Source organism: Aotus nancymaae, unplaced genomic scaffold (genome assembly GCF_030222135.1).
Source record: "Aotus nancymaae isolate 86718 unplaced genomic scaffold, 86718_ANA_hifiasm-v0.15.2.pri h1tg000108l, whole genome shotgun sequence".
NCBI classification, from domain to species: domain Eukaryota; kingdom Metazoa; phylum Chordata; class Mammalia; order Primates; family Aotidae; genus Aotus; species Aotus nancymaae.
This window is the reverse complement of record NW_026988523.1, coordinates 11453390-11471535: the sequence shown is the minus strand read 5'-3', so window position 1 is coordinate 11471535 and position 18146 is coordinate 11453390. Positions and strand designations below refer to the sequence as shown.

At 38.3% G+C, this 18146-nt stretch overlaps 1 protein-coding gene across 7 annotated transcripts in view; it reads left to right on the top strand.

Annotated features, from left to right (window-relative positions):
* The window catches only part of ABL2 (ABL proto-oncogene 2, non-receptor tyrosine kinase), a 127717-nt gene that overhangs the window by 76724 nt on the left and 32847 nt on the right, over window positions 1-18146 (top strand). For 3 of the 7 annotated variants that reach the window (XM_064370926.1, XM_064370924.1, XM_064370921.1), the window contains exon 1: window positions 15259-15370. The exons of the other annotated variants lie outside the window; for them this stretch is intronic. In XM_064370926.1, coding sequence (XP_064226996.1) covers window positions 15259-15370 — 112 coding nt within the window. Of the gene's footprint in view, window positions 1-15258; window positions 15371-18146 lie in introns of those variants that run through there. 7 annotated transcript variants of the gene reach the window in all.

Genomic DNA, 18146 nt, shown 5'->3' with positions numbered 1-18146 from the left:
TACAGTGATTAAATATAGAGGAAAATCCATGATCATACTGTCAAATGCAAACAGCTGTTTAAAGATGAGTCTTTCCCAAATATGAAGATAGTAATATTATCTCAGAAAAACTATACATTCAATGGGAAGGCAAATAATAATCTAATAAATAATGAGAAGGGATGCTATTAGGGAGATGATATTAGGAGGTTCTTTTGGCCAGAACACAACAATCTCTGTGTTCTATCTTAAGTCAGTCTCTCAGCCAGTATTCTGTTTCAAGGATGAAATCTGCACGTGGAACTAAGCAAGGCAGGATTACACTTTCCATCATCAGCAGTAGGTTTGGCCTCAAGCCCCAGTGAAGAAACATAGTTGGCTAGGACTGAATTAGAGCTCTTACCTAGTTGCATGAAAGGGCCATACTTCTAATAAGAGGCAGGAGAAAACAGTAGATACAATATGTGTCTCAGTCAGAGTTTCCGAATATAATAAATTATAGCAAGTCCTCCATTTCCTTGAGGATAGAGTGGAAAGACAAGACTCTGACTGATTCTTGTGAGAAGAATGAAGAGCTGGGTGAGGAGAGAGGAGACGTGCAACATCTCTTCCATAGAGACCAACGCATAATTAAGTGTAACATTTAAAAATAAAATTGTAGACTCGTTGAAATAAGTTTCTGAAGTATTTAAACTTTGAAAACTTTGCTGTTTGACTTGGGGAACTTGTGGGGATTATTTATACTTTTGGGCAGTTGATTTTTGGCCATAATGCGATAGATGAATGTTGTAGCAGTTCAGGCAAGGAAATAATGAGGAGCTGAATTAAGAGAGTGGTACCAAATGAAGAGGAACGGATGCATTTGGGAGATTCTTAAGAGGTATGATCATAGGATATACTCATGGAGGGAATTAGGGAAGAAAGAGGAGTCTAGAATGATCATCATGTTTCTGGGTTGGATGCCTAGATAAGCCATTAGCAACAACAAAACACACACACATGTTACATGTACATAAAACAGAAGAGAAACTAGGAGTAGGAACAAAATGATTTTTGTTGCCTTTAGAATATCCAAAGATATCTGCTTATCCACAGCCTCCAGGAATTAAGTGGTCCATTAATCAGGAAAGTGTTCGGGTTGGTGACATTTGGGAGCTGTGGTAGGTTGAAAAGTACCCCCCTCAAAAGATATCCATGTCCTAATCCCTGGACCCTATGAATGTTACCTCCCATAGCAAAAATGAAGTTGGGGGTGGGGGGAATTTGTGATCTTTATTATATACATGTAATGGGGAGCTTCTCCTGGATTATTGAGTTGGCCTCTAAGTGCCATCACATGTGTCAAAGGGAAATTTCACACACGCATAGGAGAAGGCAATGTGAACTTGGGAGAGAGAGAGATTTGAAGATCTGGCCTTGACGATTAGAGAGATCGCAAGTGAAAGAATGTAGGCAGCCACTAGAAGCTGGTAGGGGTAAGGAATGGATTCTGCCTTGGAGTCTCCCGCCGACACCTTTATTTTGTCCCATTGTTGCTCTTTTCAGAGTTCTCGGCCTTCCAAACTATGAAAGAATGCATTTCTGTTGGATTAAACCATCTATCATATGGTTATAGCAGCTGCAGGAGACTAATACAGGAGCCAACCTAGAATTTATAATTTAAAAAATTGGGTGTGAATGACTTCACCTAGGGATGATGCATGAAATGAACAGGAAAGAGTAACGAGGTTAGAAATTTCTGTTATCTGGCACCATCCAGAAATGTATTATTTTGGATTAGAAAGTATTTCAGAAATTGACTATAAAATCTTGTAATTATTGCTACTTTTTTCGTTGATAAAAATATTTTCAATGGAATGTTAATAACTTCCTTTGTTTTTTTCTGTAAAATGTTGAGCCATGTTTATTACTTCTGAATTTGTGTCCTTAATGGCAGTACCTCACTTATATTCTAATCTTGTTCTTAAAACTCTTTCTTTGATATCTGGGTGTTACTTTTTTTTTTTTTTTTGAGGCAGAGTCTTGCACTGTTGCCCACACTGGAGTGCAGTGGTGCGATCTCTGCTCACTGTAGGCTCTGCCTCCCGAGTTCAAGCGATTATCCTGCCTTAGCCTCCAGAGTAGCTGGGATTACTGGAGTGCACCATAATGACTGGCTAATTTTTGTATTTTTAGTAGAGACGTGTTTCACCATGTTAGTGGAGCAGGTCTTGAAATCCTGACCTTGTGATCCACCTGCCTCGGCCTCCCAAAGTGCTGAGATTACAGGTGTGAGCCACCATGCCCAGCCAACTCTGGGTGTTACTATATATTCATTTTGGTTCAAACTAGAGATTTAATATTTGTTTCCTTTCCTATATTCTTTTTTTCCAGGTAATTATTATATCCCTTCTTCAAAAGATTTCTTGAATCTTTCTGTTCTCCACTCTGTGGCCAGACCCTTATCATCTCACTTTAGTTTTCTGCAGCAGACTTTTAGTTATTCTCTACAACTTCAGGTGGTCTACAAGAAGTCTTATAGATCAGTATTCTTTAAATGGCACATTGTGCTACTACTACTCAAAAACCTAGAATGATTGCCTATTGCTTACTGTGATAAGTCTGAATTCTTTTGTCTGAATGTCAAGAACATGTCATTTGGCCCACATATATTTCACTTCATTTTCTCACACAGCCTCCCCCACCTCCCCCGCCACACACACACACACACACACACACACACACACACCCCATCATCTCTTCTAATCAGGCCAAATTCATCATGCAAAAAATTCAGTGAGCTGGATTAAAGAATGTATCATCTGAGTTCCTCTTTGGTTTCTGAAGGTTCACTGGAAATAGAACAAGATGAAGAAATGGTTTACTAAAAATACTCTCAGAGAAAGTATTTTATGTAGCTTTGGGAAATATTTTTATAAGCAATTTGGGCTACTGTATGAGACCACCAAAGGACATGCCAAACAGCCTCTTGAGGTCAGTAATTCTTACTAACTGCAGGGCTTTTAGCTGAGTCAAGACTCCAAATTTAGGGAAGGAGATGAATTGTTCAGGACCAGAGCAGAGGCATAATGTACACTTCAGGCTTCTCCCTGAGTAGATGTTGAACACCCATTTGGTATTGGTTTGAAGAAGTATTATTGGCCTATCCAGGTTTCCACATCTTGATCTGGCCTTGAACTTGGACTACCTTCCTCCCATGTGTTTGTTTATATATATTTTTTCTGCTTAGAAAAACGTGCTCTTCCTTTATCTGTAATATAAGACTTTGAATCCGGTAGGTTGATGTCTGTGGTTACATAATCAGAAAAGGCTCCTACTCTACCAGGAGCAAATGCATCCTGTTTGGACCTTCAAGTGTATGGTGTGAATAGGTGTAGAGCATGTGTTCTTATCAGGGGTGACAACAACTTAGATATTTACAGTGGTTTGTGATCCTCCAAAGCTCAGTGCTATGCTAAAAAATTGTTTTGTTTTATCATTTAATTTTTCTTGTTAGGGAGAAATTGAATTAAATTAAAATCAATTAATTTACTTAAGTTAAATTTAACTTTATTCCATAGAATAATGGTTATGAAAAAGAAGTAGAGAAACATTAATGTAGAAAAAGAGAAAAATGCCATTATATATTTTACTTTTTGTGGGAATTATAGTAAATATAGTATTGACGATGTCCCATATTTGTATAACAATAGCTATTTTAGGCAAAATGTGCTTTGAGCTTCGGCAAAGGAAGAGATAACTTGATCTAAAATGACCAGAGGTCAGGTTCAAGGAGAATCTAGGAATTTAAACTATACTTGGAAAAAAATACAGGATTTGAATACATAGAGGGGTAGGATAAGCGTAGTCCTGGTTAAAATGCCATCTTGATTTTTTGTGAATGTGTGTATGAGAGCTTGGGAATGATCTTCTAACTATAGTCGTATCTTGGAGATACTGCAAATTTGGTTTTGAACCACTGTAATGAAGTGAGTGTCACCATAAAATGAGTCAAACAATTTTTTTGTTTCCCAGTGCATATAAAAGTCATGTTTATGCTATACTGTAGTCTACTAAGTGTGCAATAGCATTATGTCTGTTAAAAAAGGGCATGCCGGCCGGGCGCGGTGGCTCAAGCCTGTAATCCCAGCACTTTGGGAGGCCGAGGCGGGTGGATCACGAGGTCGAGAGATCGAGACCATCCTGGTCAACATTGTGAAACCCCGTCTCTACTAATACAAAAAAATTAGCTGGGCACGGTGGCGCGTGCCTGTAATCCCAGCTACTCAGGAGGCTGAGGCAGGAGAATTGCCTGAACCCAGGAGGCGGAGGTTGCGGTGAGCCGAGATCGCGCCATTGCACTCCAGCCTGGGTAACAAGAGCGAGACTCCGTCTCAAAAAAAAAAAAAAAAAAAGGGCATGCCTTAATTAAAAAAATACTTTATTGCTAAAAATGCTAATGATCATCTGGGACTTCAGCAAGTTGTCTTTTTGGTGGAAGGCGTGGCCCCAACAGGGGTGGCTGCTGAGATCAGGATGGTGGTTGCTGAAAGTTGGGAGGTTGGGGTAGCTGTGGCAGTTTCTTAAAATAAGACAACAATGAAGTTTGACAAATCCATTGACAGTTTCTTTCATGAAAGATTTCTCTGCAGCAGGCAGTGCTTTTTGACAGCATTTTACCTACAGTAGAACTTCTTTGAAAATTGGAGTCAATCATCTCAAATCCTGTTGCTGCTTTATCAACTAAGTGTATGTAATATTATAAATTATTTGTCGTAATTCAACAGTGTTCCCAGCATCTTCACCAGGAGTAGATTCCTCACAAAACCGCTTTCTTTACTCACTCATAAGAAGCCACTCCTCATCCATTCAGGTTTTGTCATGAGATTGCAACACTTCAGTCACATCTTCAGACTCCACTTACATATAATTCCAGTTCTTTTGCTGTTTCCACCATATCTGCATTTACTTTCTCTCCTGGAGTCTTGACCTCCTCAAAGTTAGGCCTGAGGATTGGAATCACCTTACTCCAAACTCCTGTGAAGGTTGCTCTTTTGACCTCTTCCCATGAATGATGGATGTTCTTAATGGCATCTAGAGTGATGGATCCTTTCTAGAAGGTTATCAGTTTATTTTAACAGATCCATCAGAAAAGTCATTATGGCACCTATTACTGTACAAAATGTTTTATTTTATTTTATTTTATTTTTCTTTGCTGCCCAGGCTGAAGTGCAGTGGTACTATCATGGCTCACTGCTGTTTTTACCTCCCGAGCTCAAGTGATCCTCCCACCTTAGCCTCCCCAATAGCTGGGACTACAGGTGTGTGCCACCATGCCCAGATAAATTAAAAAAAAAAAAAAATTTTGTAGAGATGGGGTCTCACTGTGTTGCCCAGGCTGGTCTTGAACTCCTGGTCTAAAGCAGCCCTCCTGCCCCAGCCTCCCAAAGTACTAGGTTGCAGACATGAGAAACTATGCTTGGCCCTAAATGTATTTCCTAAGTAATAAGACTTGAAAGTTGAAATTACTCCTTGATTTATGGACTACAGAATGGATGTTGTATTCACAGGCATGAAAACAACATTTCATTCAATGTACCAGGTGACCCAAGTGCATTATCAATGAGCAGTAATATTTGGAAAGGAATCTTTTTTATTATGAACTGTAGGTCTCAACAGTGGGCTTAAAATACTCACTAAACCCATGGTTTACATAGATGTGCTCTTATCCAGGCTTTGTTTTTCTACTTATAGAGCATAAGTGGAATAGATTTAGTGTGACTCTTAAAGGTCCTAGGACTTTCAAAATGGTGAATTGGCTTCAATTTAAAGTCACCAGTGGCATTCACCCCTAACTGGAGAATCAACCTGTCCTTTGAAGCTAGACATTCTCCTCTCTAGCTATGAAAGTCATAGATGTCCTCTTATTCCAATTGAAGGGTGTTTCATCTACACTGAAAATCTGTTTACTGTGGCCACATTCATCAGTGATCTTAGCTAGATTTTCTGAGTTATTTGCTGCAGCTTCTAAGTCAGTACTTGCTGCTTCACCTGGCACTTTTATGTTAAGGAGATGCCTTCTTTTCCTCAAATCTCATGAAACAACCTCTGCTAGCTGCAAACTGCAGCTTCCTCACCTCTCTCAGCCTTAACAGAATTGAAGAGAGTTGGGGCCTTGCTCTGGATTCGGCTTTGGTTTAAGGGAATGTTGTGGCTAGTTTGCAGAGCACTCAGGTTTTCTCCATATCAGCAATAATGCTGTTGTTTCACTTTCTTAACATGTTTGGGTTTACTGGAGTAGCACTTTTAATTTCTTCAGGAACTTTTCCTTTGCATTCATAACTGGCTAACTTGTACAAGAGACCTAGTTTTTTTTTTAGCCTATCTCAGTTTTTGACATTCTTGCCCACTGAATTTACTCATTTCTACTTTTTGGTTTAAAGTTAGAAACATGGAATTCTTCCTTTCACTTGAACACTTGGAGGCCATTATAAATTGGCCTAATTTCTTTTTCCGCCCCCCCTCCCCAAGAAAGAGTCTTGCTCTGCTGCCTAGGCTGGAGTGCAGTGGCCTGATTCCAACTCACGGCAACCTTTGCTTCTTGGGTTCAAGCAATTCCCAGCCTCCTGAGTAGCTGGGATTACAGGTGTGCACCATCATTCATGCCTGGGTAATTTTTGTACTTTTAGTAGAGATGGAGTTTCACCATGTTGGCCAGGCTGGTCTCAAACTCCTGACCATATGATCCACCCACCTCAGCCTTCCAAAGTAGTGAGATTACAGGCGTGAGCCACCGTGCCCAGTTTTGGCCTAACTTCAGTATTGTTGTGTTTCAGAAAATAGGGAGGCTTGAGGAGAGGGAGCGAGACAGGGAAACAGCTGGTCACTGGAGTGGTCATGATTAATTTTGCTGTCCTAGATAGCGCAGTTTGCGGCATCCCAAAACAATGACAGTAGTGACATCAAAGATCACCGATCACAGATCACCATAATAAATACGATAACAATGAAAAAGTTTGAAATATTGCGAGAATTACCACAAGGTGACACAGAAACATGAAGGAAACATGAGCACTTGATGGAAAAATGATGCTGGCTGGGTGTAGTGGTTCACATCTGTAATCCCAGCACTTTGGGAGGGCAAGGTGGGCAGATCGCTCTGAGTTCAGGAGTTCGAGACCAGCCTGGGCAACATGGTGAAACTGCATCTCTACAGAAAATACAAAAGTTAGTTGGGTGTGGTGGCACATGCCTGTGTTCCCAACTACTCAGGAGGCTAAGGCTGGAGGATTGCTTGAACCTGGGAGGTGGAGGTTGTAGTGAGCTGAGATCACACCACTGCACCCCAGCCTGGCCAATAGAGTGAGACTTTATCTCAAAAAAAAGAAAAAAGAAAAAAAAAGAAAAATGGTGCTGATAGACTTGCTCAATACAGGATTGCCACACACCTTCAATTTGTGAAAAACACAGTGTCTGCAAAACACAGTAAAGCAAAGAATAATAAAACAACATGTACTTATACTATTATTGACTAACCTAAAGAGAGCTAGTCTTGCAGAAGTTGAGGCCCTTCTGTTGCTTTTTCAGAAAGTGTTTATAGATTTGGAGGGTACAAGTGCAGTTCTTCCATGGATATATTGCATAGTGGTGAAGTCTGTGGTTCCAGTGTAATCATCACCTGAATAGTATACATGACATGGCACCCAATAGGTAGTATTCCACCTTTTGAAGTCTCCAAAATATATTCTTCTACTCTGTATGTCCATGTGTACCCATTGTTCAGCTTCCACTTAAAATGAGAATATACAGTTTTTGGCTTTCTGTTTTCAAGCCCTTTCACTTAGGCTAATGACCTCCAATTCCAACCATGTTGCTGCAAAATATATTATTTCATTCTTCTTTATCTCTGGTATTCCATGGTATATCTATACCACATTTTAAAAAATCCAGTCATCTTTTCATAGCCACTTAGGTTGATTCCATGATTTTGCTATTGTTAACAGTGCTGCAGTAAATACACGGTGTGCAAGTGTCTTTTTGATAGAATGTTTTTTTTCCCTTTGGATAGATACCCAGTAGTGGGATTGCTGAATTGAAGGATAGTTCTACTTGTAGTTCTTTGAGAAATCTCCATACTAATTTCCTTAGAGGTGTTACTAACTTACATTTCCACCGACAGTGTATAAGTGTTCCCTTTTCTCTGCATCTTTGCCAACATCTGTTGGTTTTGTTTTGTTTTTTTAACTTTTAAAATGATGGCCATTCTGACTGGTGCAAGATGATATCTTATTGTGGTTTCAATTTGCATTTCTCTGATGACTAGTGATTTGAGCATTTATTCATATGTTAGCCACCTGTATGTCATCTTTTGGAGAATGTCTTCACGTTCTTTGCATACTTTTTAAAATTAATTAATTAATTAATTTATTTTTTTAGACAGGGTCTGGCTCTGTCTCCTGGGCTTGGAATGCAGTGATGTGATCTTGGCTCACTACAGCCTTGACCTTGCAGGCTTAGGCCATCTCTGGGCTGATAAGAGTCTATAGTTGTCACCAGTAAAGGAGAATTTGTATCCTGTCTTTAGGTAGAAAAGCAAGAGGATATGGAGAGCTTTTTCCTTATTGCTTTTAGCTCAAAAATAATTTTAATGTCAGAGACATATTTTGGGATGATATATCTGGTTGTTTTCATTTACTAGCAGTGAGTTGTGAATTTAAGCAAGTTTCTGTTAGCCCTTCAAATTGCATTTCACCATTCATATATAGCTGATGATTATAAAGAGGATCATTTTTTGAGAAGATGTATTATGCGCTTTAAAAATGCTCTTTGACCTGTTAATGTATTCTAATGAAGTAATATTGAATAGAGAAAAATTTAGGAGTACAGAGTACATAAAAAGTTTATTTGGTAATAGGTCCAAATTGGAAATGATGGTACCTCTGCAAGATGGAATATATATAACCATTAAAGACAAAGTTTTTGCAGATTTATAAGAATTTGGGAAACATTTTACAGTGTAATTTTAGAAAGCAATGAATGGTTTTCTGTACTCATTTATTAACATCTCAGCAGTAGTTGATCTATTGATCATTCCCTCCTTTCTCACATAGTTGCCCTTCTCAGCCTCTGATAGCTTTTTCTTCCCTCCTTGCTGACTGCCCTTAGTCTCATTTGTTGGCTCCTCTTCTTTCTGTTTGGGCTCTCTAAATGTGGGAGTTCTTTTTTTTTTTTTTGAGACGGAGTTTCGCTCTTGTTACCCAGGCTGGAGTGCAATGGTGCGATCTCGGCTCACTGCAACCTCCGTCTCCTGGGTTCAGGCAATTCTCCTGCCTCAGCCCCCTGAGTAACTGGGATTACAGGCACGCGCCACCATGTCCAGCTAATTTTTTGTATTTTTAGTAGAGACGGGGTTTCACCATGTTGACCGGGATGGTCTCGATCTCTTGACCTCGTGATCCACCCACCTCGGCCTCCCAAAGTGCTGGGATTACAGGCGTGAGCCACCGCGCCCGGCCATTATGTGGGAGTTCTTAAGGACTTAGTCCTTCAAAGTGGATCCTCTACTTTGAAAAAATGTTTATTTATTTATTTGAAACAAAGTCTCACTCTGTCACCAGGCTGGAGTGTAGTGGCGTAGTCTCTGCTGACTGCAACCTCAACCCTCCATGTTCAAGCTATTCTGCCTCAGCCTCCTGAGTAGCTGGGACTACAGGTGTGGACCACCACACCCAGCTAATTTGTGTATTTTTAGTAGAAATGGGATTTCACCATGTTGGCCAGGATGATGTCGATCTTTTGACCTCATGATCTGCCTGCCTCAGCCTCCCAAAGTGCTGGGATTACAGCTGTGAGCCAAGCCAAAAATTTTTATTTTTTCAATCAACGTACAGTAAAATTGTCTTTTTTGGGGTGTGCAATCCTATTGATTTTTGTCCATGTATAAATTTATGTAATTATTGCCACAATCAGGATACAGAATAATTTAATCACCCAGTAAAACTTGATTTGTTATCACACCGTCCCTACTCCTAACCCCTGGGACCAAAGTGGTATTATCTTGTGGAAAACGTAGCCTTTTGTTACTGGCTTCTTGGGAAACTCAGCATAATGCATTTGAAAGTCATCCAAGTTGTTTTGTGTGTTAATACTTTGAGAGATTAATAGTTTTTTGTTCTTTTCTATTGCTGAGTATTATTTCATTGTATAGATATGCCATAGTTTGTTTATCCCTTTATCCATCAAAGGATATTTGGGTTGATTTCAGTTTAGAGTAACTATGAATAGAACTGCTATATACATTTGTGTGAACGTAAATTTTCATTTTTCCAAGATAAATACTCATGAGTGGGATTTCTGGGTCATATGATAAGTATATGTTTTACTTTAAAAGAAACTGCCAAACTGTTTTCAAGGGTGGCTGTACCATTTTGCAGGTTACCCAGCAATGTGTAAGAGTCTCATTTGTTCTACTTCCTAGTTAGCACTTGGTATTGCTAGTATTTTTTATGTTAGCTACTCCAGTAGATACGTAGTGGCATCTTATTGCAGTTTTTTTTTTTTTTTGGAGACAAGAGTCTCACTCTGTCACCCAGGCTGGCGTGATCTTGGTTTACTGCAACCTCCACCTCCCTGGTTCAAGCAATTCCCCTGCCTCAGTCTCCTGAGTAGCTGGGATTGCAGGCATGTTCCACCACACCCGACTAATTTTTTTGCATTTTTAGTAGAGAAACGGTTTCACCATGTTGGTCAGGCTGGTCTCGAACTCTTGACTTCGTGATCCACCTGCTTCGGCCTCCTAAAGTGCTAGGATTACAGGCATGAGCCACCGCTGTGATTGTGGTTTTAATTTATATTTTCTTGAACTCCTGACCTCAGGTGATCCACCCACCTCGGCCTCCCAAAGTGTTAGGATTACAGGCGTAAGCCACTGTGCCCAGCCTTAATTTATATTTTCTTAATGGCTGCTGATGTTGAAATCTTATTTGTCATTCCTATGTCCTCCTTTTAGATGAAGAAGATTTTTTGTCCATTATTTAATTAGGTTATTTTCATACTATTGACTTGGAGAGTAATTTATATATTCTTTTGCAGTGCGAAAGTCTGGTTTTTCTCTTTTTACCTTTTATGCTTTTTAAAAAATAGCTTTATTGAGTTATAACTCCCATTTCATAAAACCCTGTTTTAAAACAGGGTTTTCCTGGGGCGCAATGGCTCATGCCTGTAATCCCAGCACTTTGGGAGGCTGAGGCAGGTTTGGAAACCTGAAGTCAGGAGTTTAAGACCAGCCTGGCCAACATGGTGAAACTGTTTCTACTAAAAATACGAAAACTAGCTGAGCATGGTGGTGGGTGCCTGTAGTCCAGCTACTCGGGAGGCTGAGGCAGGACAATTGCTTGACCTCAGGAGGCAGAGATTATAGTGAGCTGAGATTGTGCCACTGCACTCTAGCTTGGGTGATAGAGTGAGACTCCATCTCTAAAACAGAAAACGTGTATAATTCAATGATATTTTAGTAAATGTACACGTTGTACAATCCAGTTGTAGAACATTTATGGCACCTAAAAGATTGCTTGTATTAGTTTGTAGTCAGTCAGTGTTCCTTCCACTGGTCCCAGAAACCCAGTTATCTGCCTTGTGTCTTTATATATTTGCTCTTTCTGGACATTTTATATGGAAGGAATCATGCACTGTATATACTTTTCTCACATATAGTGTAATGTTTTTATTTCTTTATAGAGATATAACCACATATTATAAAATTCACCCATTTAAAGTATAGAAATCAATGGGTTTTAGTATATTCTCAGAGTTCTTCAATCATCAGCACAGTCTAATCTTAGAACATTTTCATCATCCTACAAAGAAATCCTAGAGCCATTAGGAGTCACTCTATTCCTCTCTCCATCCCAGCTCTAGGCTACCACTTTCTGTCTGTATGGATTTACCTATTCTAGACATTTAATCTAAATGGAATCACACAATACGTATTACTTTTTACTTTTTTCATTTGGCATAATATTTTCTTTCTCTCTTTTTTTTCTCTCTGTTTTTTGATGGAGTCAAAATTGTGTTTCTTACATTTTTGTTTGTTTGTTTTGAGACCAAGTCTCACTGTGTTGCCCAGGCTGGAGTGTAGTGGTGTGATCTTGGCTCACTGAAACGTCTGCCTTCTGGGTTCAAGCAATTCTGCCTCAGCCTCCTAAGCAGCTGGGATTACAGGCACATGCCACCATGCCTGTGGCTAGTTTTTGTATTTTTAGTAGAGATGGTGTTTCACCATGTTGGTCAGGCTGGTCTCGAACTCCTGACCTCGTGAAGCTCCCACCTTGGCCTCCCAAAGTTCTGGGATTATAGGTGTGAGCCACTGTACCAGGGCTCCCTCTTCCCTTCCCCCTCAGTGATGATGAAGAACAGGGTGGTGAGTTCGAAGGATTCCATAGGTCAGATGAGAAAAAAATTGTCTTTACATGTGCAAAAATACACATTCAGATTCTATCATTAAGTTGCAAGAAGTGGATATCAAAGAAGGTTTTAACATCATTAATGAGGCTCCAGTTGTTCATTCATTGACCAGTGGTGAAATAGCCAGAATGGTTCTGAATCAAGGTGATTGTGGTAGTAATGACAATGAAGATGGCGTTGTTAAAACTGCAGAAAAAGTGCCTATAGGCAAAATGGTAAAAATGCATGATGGCCTCATTGAAGGATTAGAGTAGCATGCATTCATAACAGAACAACAAGTCACGTCGATTTATAAAATCAAAGAGAGTTCTAAGACATATGATCCTATTCCTGAACTACTGCATAGTTTTCTGCTTCTTATTTGGTTCTCAATGTAATTCATTTTTTTTTTTCATGTAATAATGGTCTTTTAAAAAATGGAAATCAGCAGCCTGGCCAACATGACAAAACCCTGTCTCTCCTGAAAATACAAACATTAGCCAGGCAGGGTGGCGCACACCTTGTAATCACAGCTACTCAGGTGACTGAGGCAGTAGAATCGCTTGAACCTGGGAGGCCGAGGTTGCAGTGAGCCGAGATCACAACACTGCGCTCCAGGCTTGGCAACAGAGTGAGACCCTGCCTCAAGAAAAAAAAAAGAAAGAAAGAAATTAGACCATATGGCCACCCTGCTTAAAACCATTCACTGGCTTTCCATTGCACTTGGAATAGAATCCTAAATCCCTAAGCACTTGATCTGTTCAGCCACCGTCTACCTTGCTTTGTTTCACACTCTTCTTCTGACTTCCTTAACAGTAGCCACGCTTCTTATTTCCTGTACATACCAGGTTCTTTTCCTGCCTCAGGGTTTTTGCATTGCACTTGCTACATTTTCTCTACTGAGAATGCCCCTCCTCACCCCTGTCTTTGCTTAGATTCTTCTTTTGTTTCTGGCCTTAGTTTGTCACATTCATTAAAGTAATGTACTTTCCCACCTCAGCCTATTAAAGAGATTTGCAGAAACTGAAATGCTACTCTTATCTACTTAATTCTCTTTTGAAAAGTAGTTATTTTTAAGTAAAAATATGTTATTAACATAATGGGTTTATTGTTATTTTAGAATTAATAGATATTCAAATTTCTCAGTAAAAAACTTTCAGGTATAATTTTAAATGTGGTAAATACTGATAAATATAACACAAATAAAAGGCCTTTGGAGAGCTTAGTAATTTTAATTTTTAATTATGACAAAGCATACATCATAGAATTTACTATTTTAACTATTCCTAGATGTACAGTTCAATAGGATTAAATATATTCATAATGTTGTACAGCCATTCATTTGCAGAACGAGACTTCCAGAACTAGAAAAATTCTAAATATTTCATGTAAGTAGAATTACACAATATTTACCTTGATGTGTCTGGCTTATTTCACTTGGCATCATATTTTTGAGGCCCATTTACATTGTAGCATACATCAAAATTTCATTCTTTTGATGGCTAAATAATATTTCATTATATGTATATACCACATTTTGTTTATCCATTTATCTCCTCTTTATTCCAAATTATGATATAAGTAATTGAAAATGTAACTACTAATTGGTAATTTAAATAGAAGATGTATTGATGAAATAGTAAATCAAATGGTACAGAGTTGACATATGGATAGAATGTGGATAATGAAGATCCTTTCCCATAAATTTTTTTCTATAATCCAGAGAATGAGGTATTCAATCTGGTATTTGAAATTCTTAGTCATAATTGTGGTAACCTTTAGTCATCTAACTATTTGCCCCTTGATGTTGAAAGTACTGGCTTTATAAAGTATAATTTCATTGAAAACATAGGCTTTGGTCTTTTAAATAGTTAATAATTACATTAAAGTCATTCTTTCTCTAATAAGGTTAAGTTACCATTTTATTTTTCAATTTTATCTAAGGCTATTTCAGTTCTGCCGTCCTATTATCTTACCCTGTTACTTTCATTGACCTAGAACGGGCTGGTACATAGCAGGTGCTTAATAAATATTTACTGAGTGAATGAGTGTTCTCAGATACACAGTTACAGACACTCTTTAATATTGTTTTTGTGGATCATTCATTAAAGTCATCTATTATTTGTAGATTTTACTAGTTTAATTCTCATAAAGTGCTGTCATTTTCAGGTTTTTAAATTTTCTTTAACTTTGTTCTTGTTTAACAAAGACTAGGCTTTTTGCCTTAAAAACTTCTAACAGTCAAAAGTTTTCAACACCATATTGCCATGTTTTTAACCTTTATTAAGCTGTAGAGACAAATCGTTAGCAAAGGCAGTTATTTCTTGGCTTCTGTGCTTATGAATCAGATGACAGCTATTTCTTTGACTTTGGCTTTGTGGTTTCTTGAACTATTTCAGTGATGTAAAAGATGAGTCTTGTTAGGCGTTTCCCTTCTTTTAAAAGCGTATTTCATGTTTTACTGTAAACAGGTTTTCTCCAAGGAAACTTTTCTCTGTAATCTCACCTCATCATCTCCTTATAAAATAGAGATATTTTAATCCCTACATTATTTTATTATTAGGCTATTTGGTATACATATGTATGTTGGTTTTTATTTTACTTATTTATATGTTAAAAGTATTCCCAGAGATTTTGAAGTAACTCCATTCTGATTCAGTCTTTTGCTGATTGCCGGAGATTTTCCTTTAGGTCTGTCTCCACCCACTTTGGGAATTGTGAATGTTCACCATTTTATTGGTTCCCTCTGGCCACTGAGTACATGAGTAAATGTCATGTGGTATTGCTTGTCAGAGAATGGAATTCTAAGACTTCCTCTTTACACAGAACAGTTTAACTTTTGTGCTTCTGGGAAGAGGTATGGTCCTTGGGACAGTTCTCCTTCCACCTAATAATTATGGCAGAGATCAGGACACTTCATTTTGCTGTCTGTGTACTGAGACCTCAGAATCTGCTCTACCCGACTTGACAGGTATGGTTCAGAGTTGATAGTTTGGGGGAGGCTTGATAACCGCATGAATCAAGTGTGAATGAAGATTTCAAAAAATTAATCTTATCTGCTGTCTTTGTCTTCATTTTTGGTCAGTAAAGGTTTATGTGCTTTCTTGGGGAAATATCTCATAGTAGGATCTCTGTAAATACTGAATGGAAGAATGTATGAATAGTATGTAATATTCTGTAATAGTAACATATAGATGGCTTGATATGAAGAACTTATGTTATACTGAAAACTGTTGAATAATTTACCTACCTTATATAATTTTTAAAAGAAGTTATTAAAACTTACTAGGTTCTTAGAGAATGTACAGTCAGATAAAGTAGAATTTTGGCAAGATAAATGTTTATAAAATACCTGAAAATGCTTAAACTGAAAATTTTTAGTATTAATTTCTCCAATTATTACCTGACAAATTTCTAATTAAACTGATAAAAGTTATTGAATGATCAGTTAGTGAAAAGTGTTTTTAATAAAATTAAACATTAAGCTTAGGAATTTTCTCAATTTGAGTTTTATTATTTGGGGTTTTAACTTGTTTAATCATGATAATTTATTTTGTACAAGCAGCTATTCTGTTTTGCTTTATTTTTGTTGTAGCCTGCAAATGTAGCAATAGAAAAAAATTGTCTTTTCTTAATTGTGACAATGTGTTGCTGTTACCTACATTCTTTACATAAGTGAAATTCAGTCTTGTCGCATCTTAAGTTTCTGATCTACCTCTCTAACAGTGAATAATGGAAGATTAGTTAACTTGATATCAAAGTTACCAGATTTATAGTAGTCATTTCATTTTGTTCAAAAATAAACCATTCCCAGCCCACACACTTGCATTTGGGCTTGTACAGTACCTCTGAATCATCCAGACATGTCTGTCTTAATCAGTGAGGAAAGTGACATAGACTAGAGCTGCTGGGTAACACTGACATTTACTTGCTCTTCCCACAGGCTTTTGTTTTCTTTTGTTTTTGCCTTTATCCCTTAGCTTGTTCCACCTCATTTAGTTCCTTTACTCTTTATTATTCAAAATATGTTCGTTCTTAGCTTCAGAAAAATGTTAGGATGTTTTTCTCTTTGAAAAAGTTTTCCTTTTGTTTGGTGCTACTGGGTAGAATGGTGTTTAAGTGGATATCCTGTGCAGACAGCTTGTGCAGGAAATTGACCCTAAGTTCTTTGAGAACAAAAGAGGAGTGGGAAGAAAGAAGAAAGAAAGGAAATAAGATCTTTTGACTCAACCGAAAAGACCGTAAAACCAGAGATGGGAAGAAGGGGAATGGGGAATAAAAAGGATTGTTTTCCAAGTTGTGGTTGTTTTAGTACTTTGACCTCAAAAATTACTTTTATCGTATAGTTATTACTTTTTATATTTCAGAAATATGATATTTGACCTGTATGTATCTTTTAAATTTACATAAAATTGTGCTGTGGATCTCATTCTGTTTTCTCGTTTTGTTAGATAAGAAATTTTTAGGAAGTTGACTTGTCTCTAAGAGTCCTCTTTTGGGTTCAGAGTTCCCCCTTATTATAGACATGTCCTTGCATATTGACAGTCTATCACTCTACTGTCATCAATGTAGAATTCCTATTGATCTTTTTTTTTTTTTTTTTTTAAAAGATAGAGTTTGGCTCTGTTGCCCAGACTCTGGGCAATGGAGTGCAATGGTGTGATCTCTGCTCACTGCATCCTTGACCTTCAGGCAATCCTTCTACCTCCTGGGTAGCTGGGACTACAGTTGTGTGCTACTATACCTGGCTTATTTTTATTTTTTTATTTTTTCCTAGACAGACTCTTGCTCTGTCACCCAGCTTGGAGTGCAGTGCTCTGATCTCAGCTCACTGCAACCTCTGCCTCCCAGGTTCAAGCAATTATCCTGCCTCAGCCTCCCGAGTAGCTGGGATTACAGACACCTACCACCACACACAGCTATTTTTTATATTTTTAGCAGAGACAGGTTTTTGCCATGTTGGCCAGGCTGGTCTCGAACTCCTGACCTTAGGTGACCCACCTGCCTCAGCCTCCCAAAGTGTTGGGATTACAGGTGTGAGCCACCATCCCTGGCTCAGTTTTTAAATTTTTTATAGTGATGAAATCTCATGATACTGCCCAGGCTGGTCTTGAACTCCTGGCCTCAGGCAATCCTCCTGCCTTGGGCTTCTCAAAGTGCTGAGATTATAGGAATGAGCTACTGTGCCCAGCCTGTGTTCATCCAGTTTAAATGCTTATCTCATTTGAAGTCCAAAAACTTGCCTGACTCTGGAGTTTTATTTTATATTCTGTCCTCTCATAGCATCCTCTATGAGTAAGGATGTATACATAATTCAGTCATTCAGCAAACCTTTTTGAGAGCTGCTTATATGTAGGCACTGTTCTGGAGTCACTGTTCAGAGAACAAAACAGACAAAATTCCTTGTCCTCCTAAAACTTAACATTTTAGCAGGGAGACTTAGATACATTAATATAACAAATAAGTTAATTATACAATATGTTCGGTGATAATAAGAGCTATGGAGATAAATCAGGAAAGGAGTCAGTGGGGGATGTGAGAGTGTTATCAGGAAAAGATGTACTTTAGAATGGAATAGTCAGAGAATGCTATACTGAGAAGGTAACATTTGGTGAAATGTCATGGGGCGATGGTGGTAACGAAGTAGTGTTGAATGAGAAGTGGTTAGATTCTGGATATATTTTTGAAGGCAATGCCAGTAGAATTTCTGAGTGGATTGGAATTGTATGTGAGAGCAAGGAGGCATA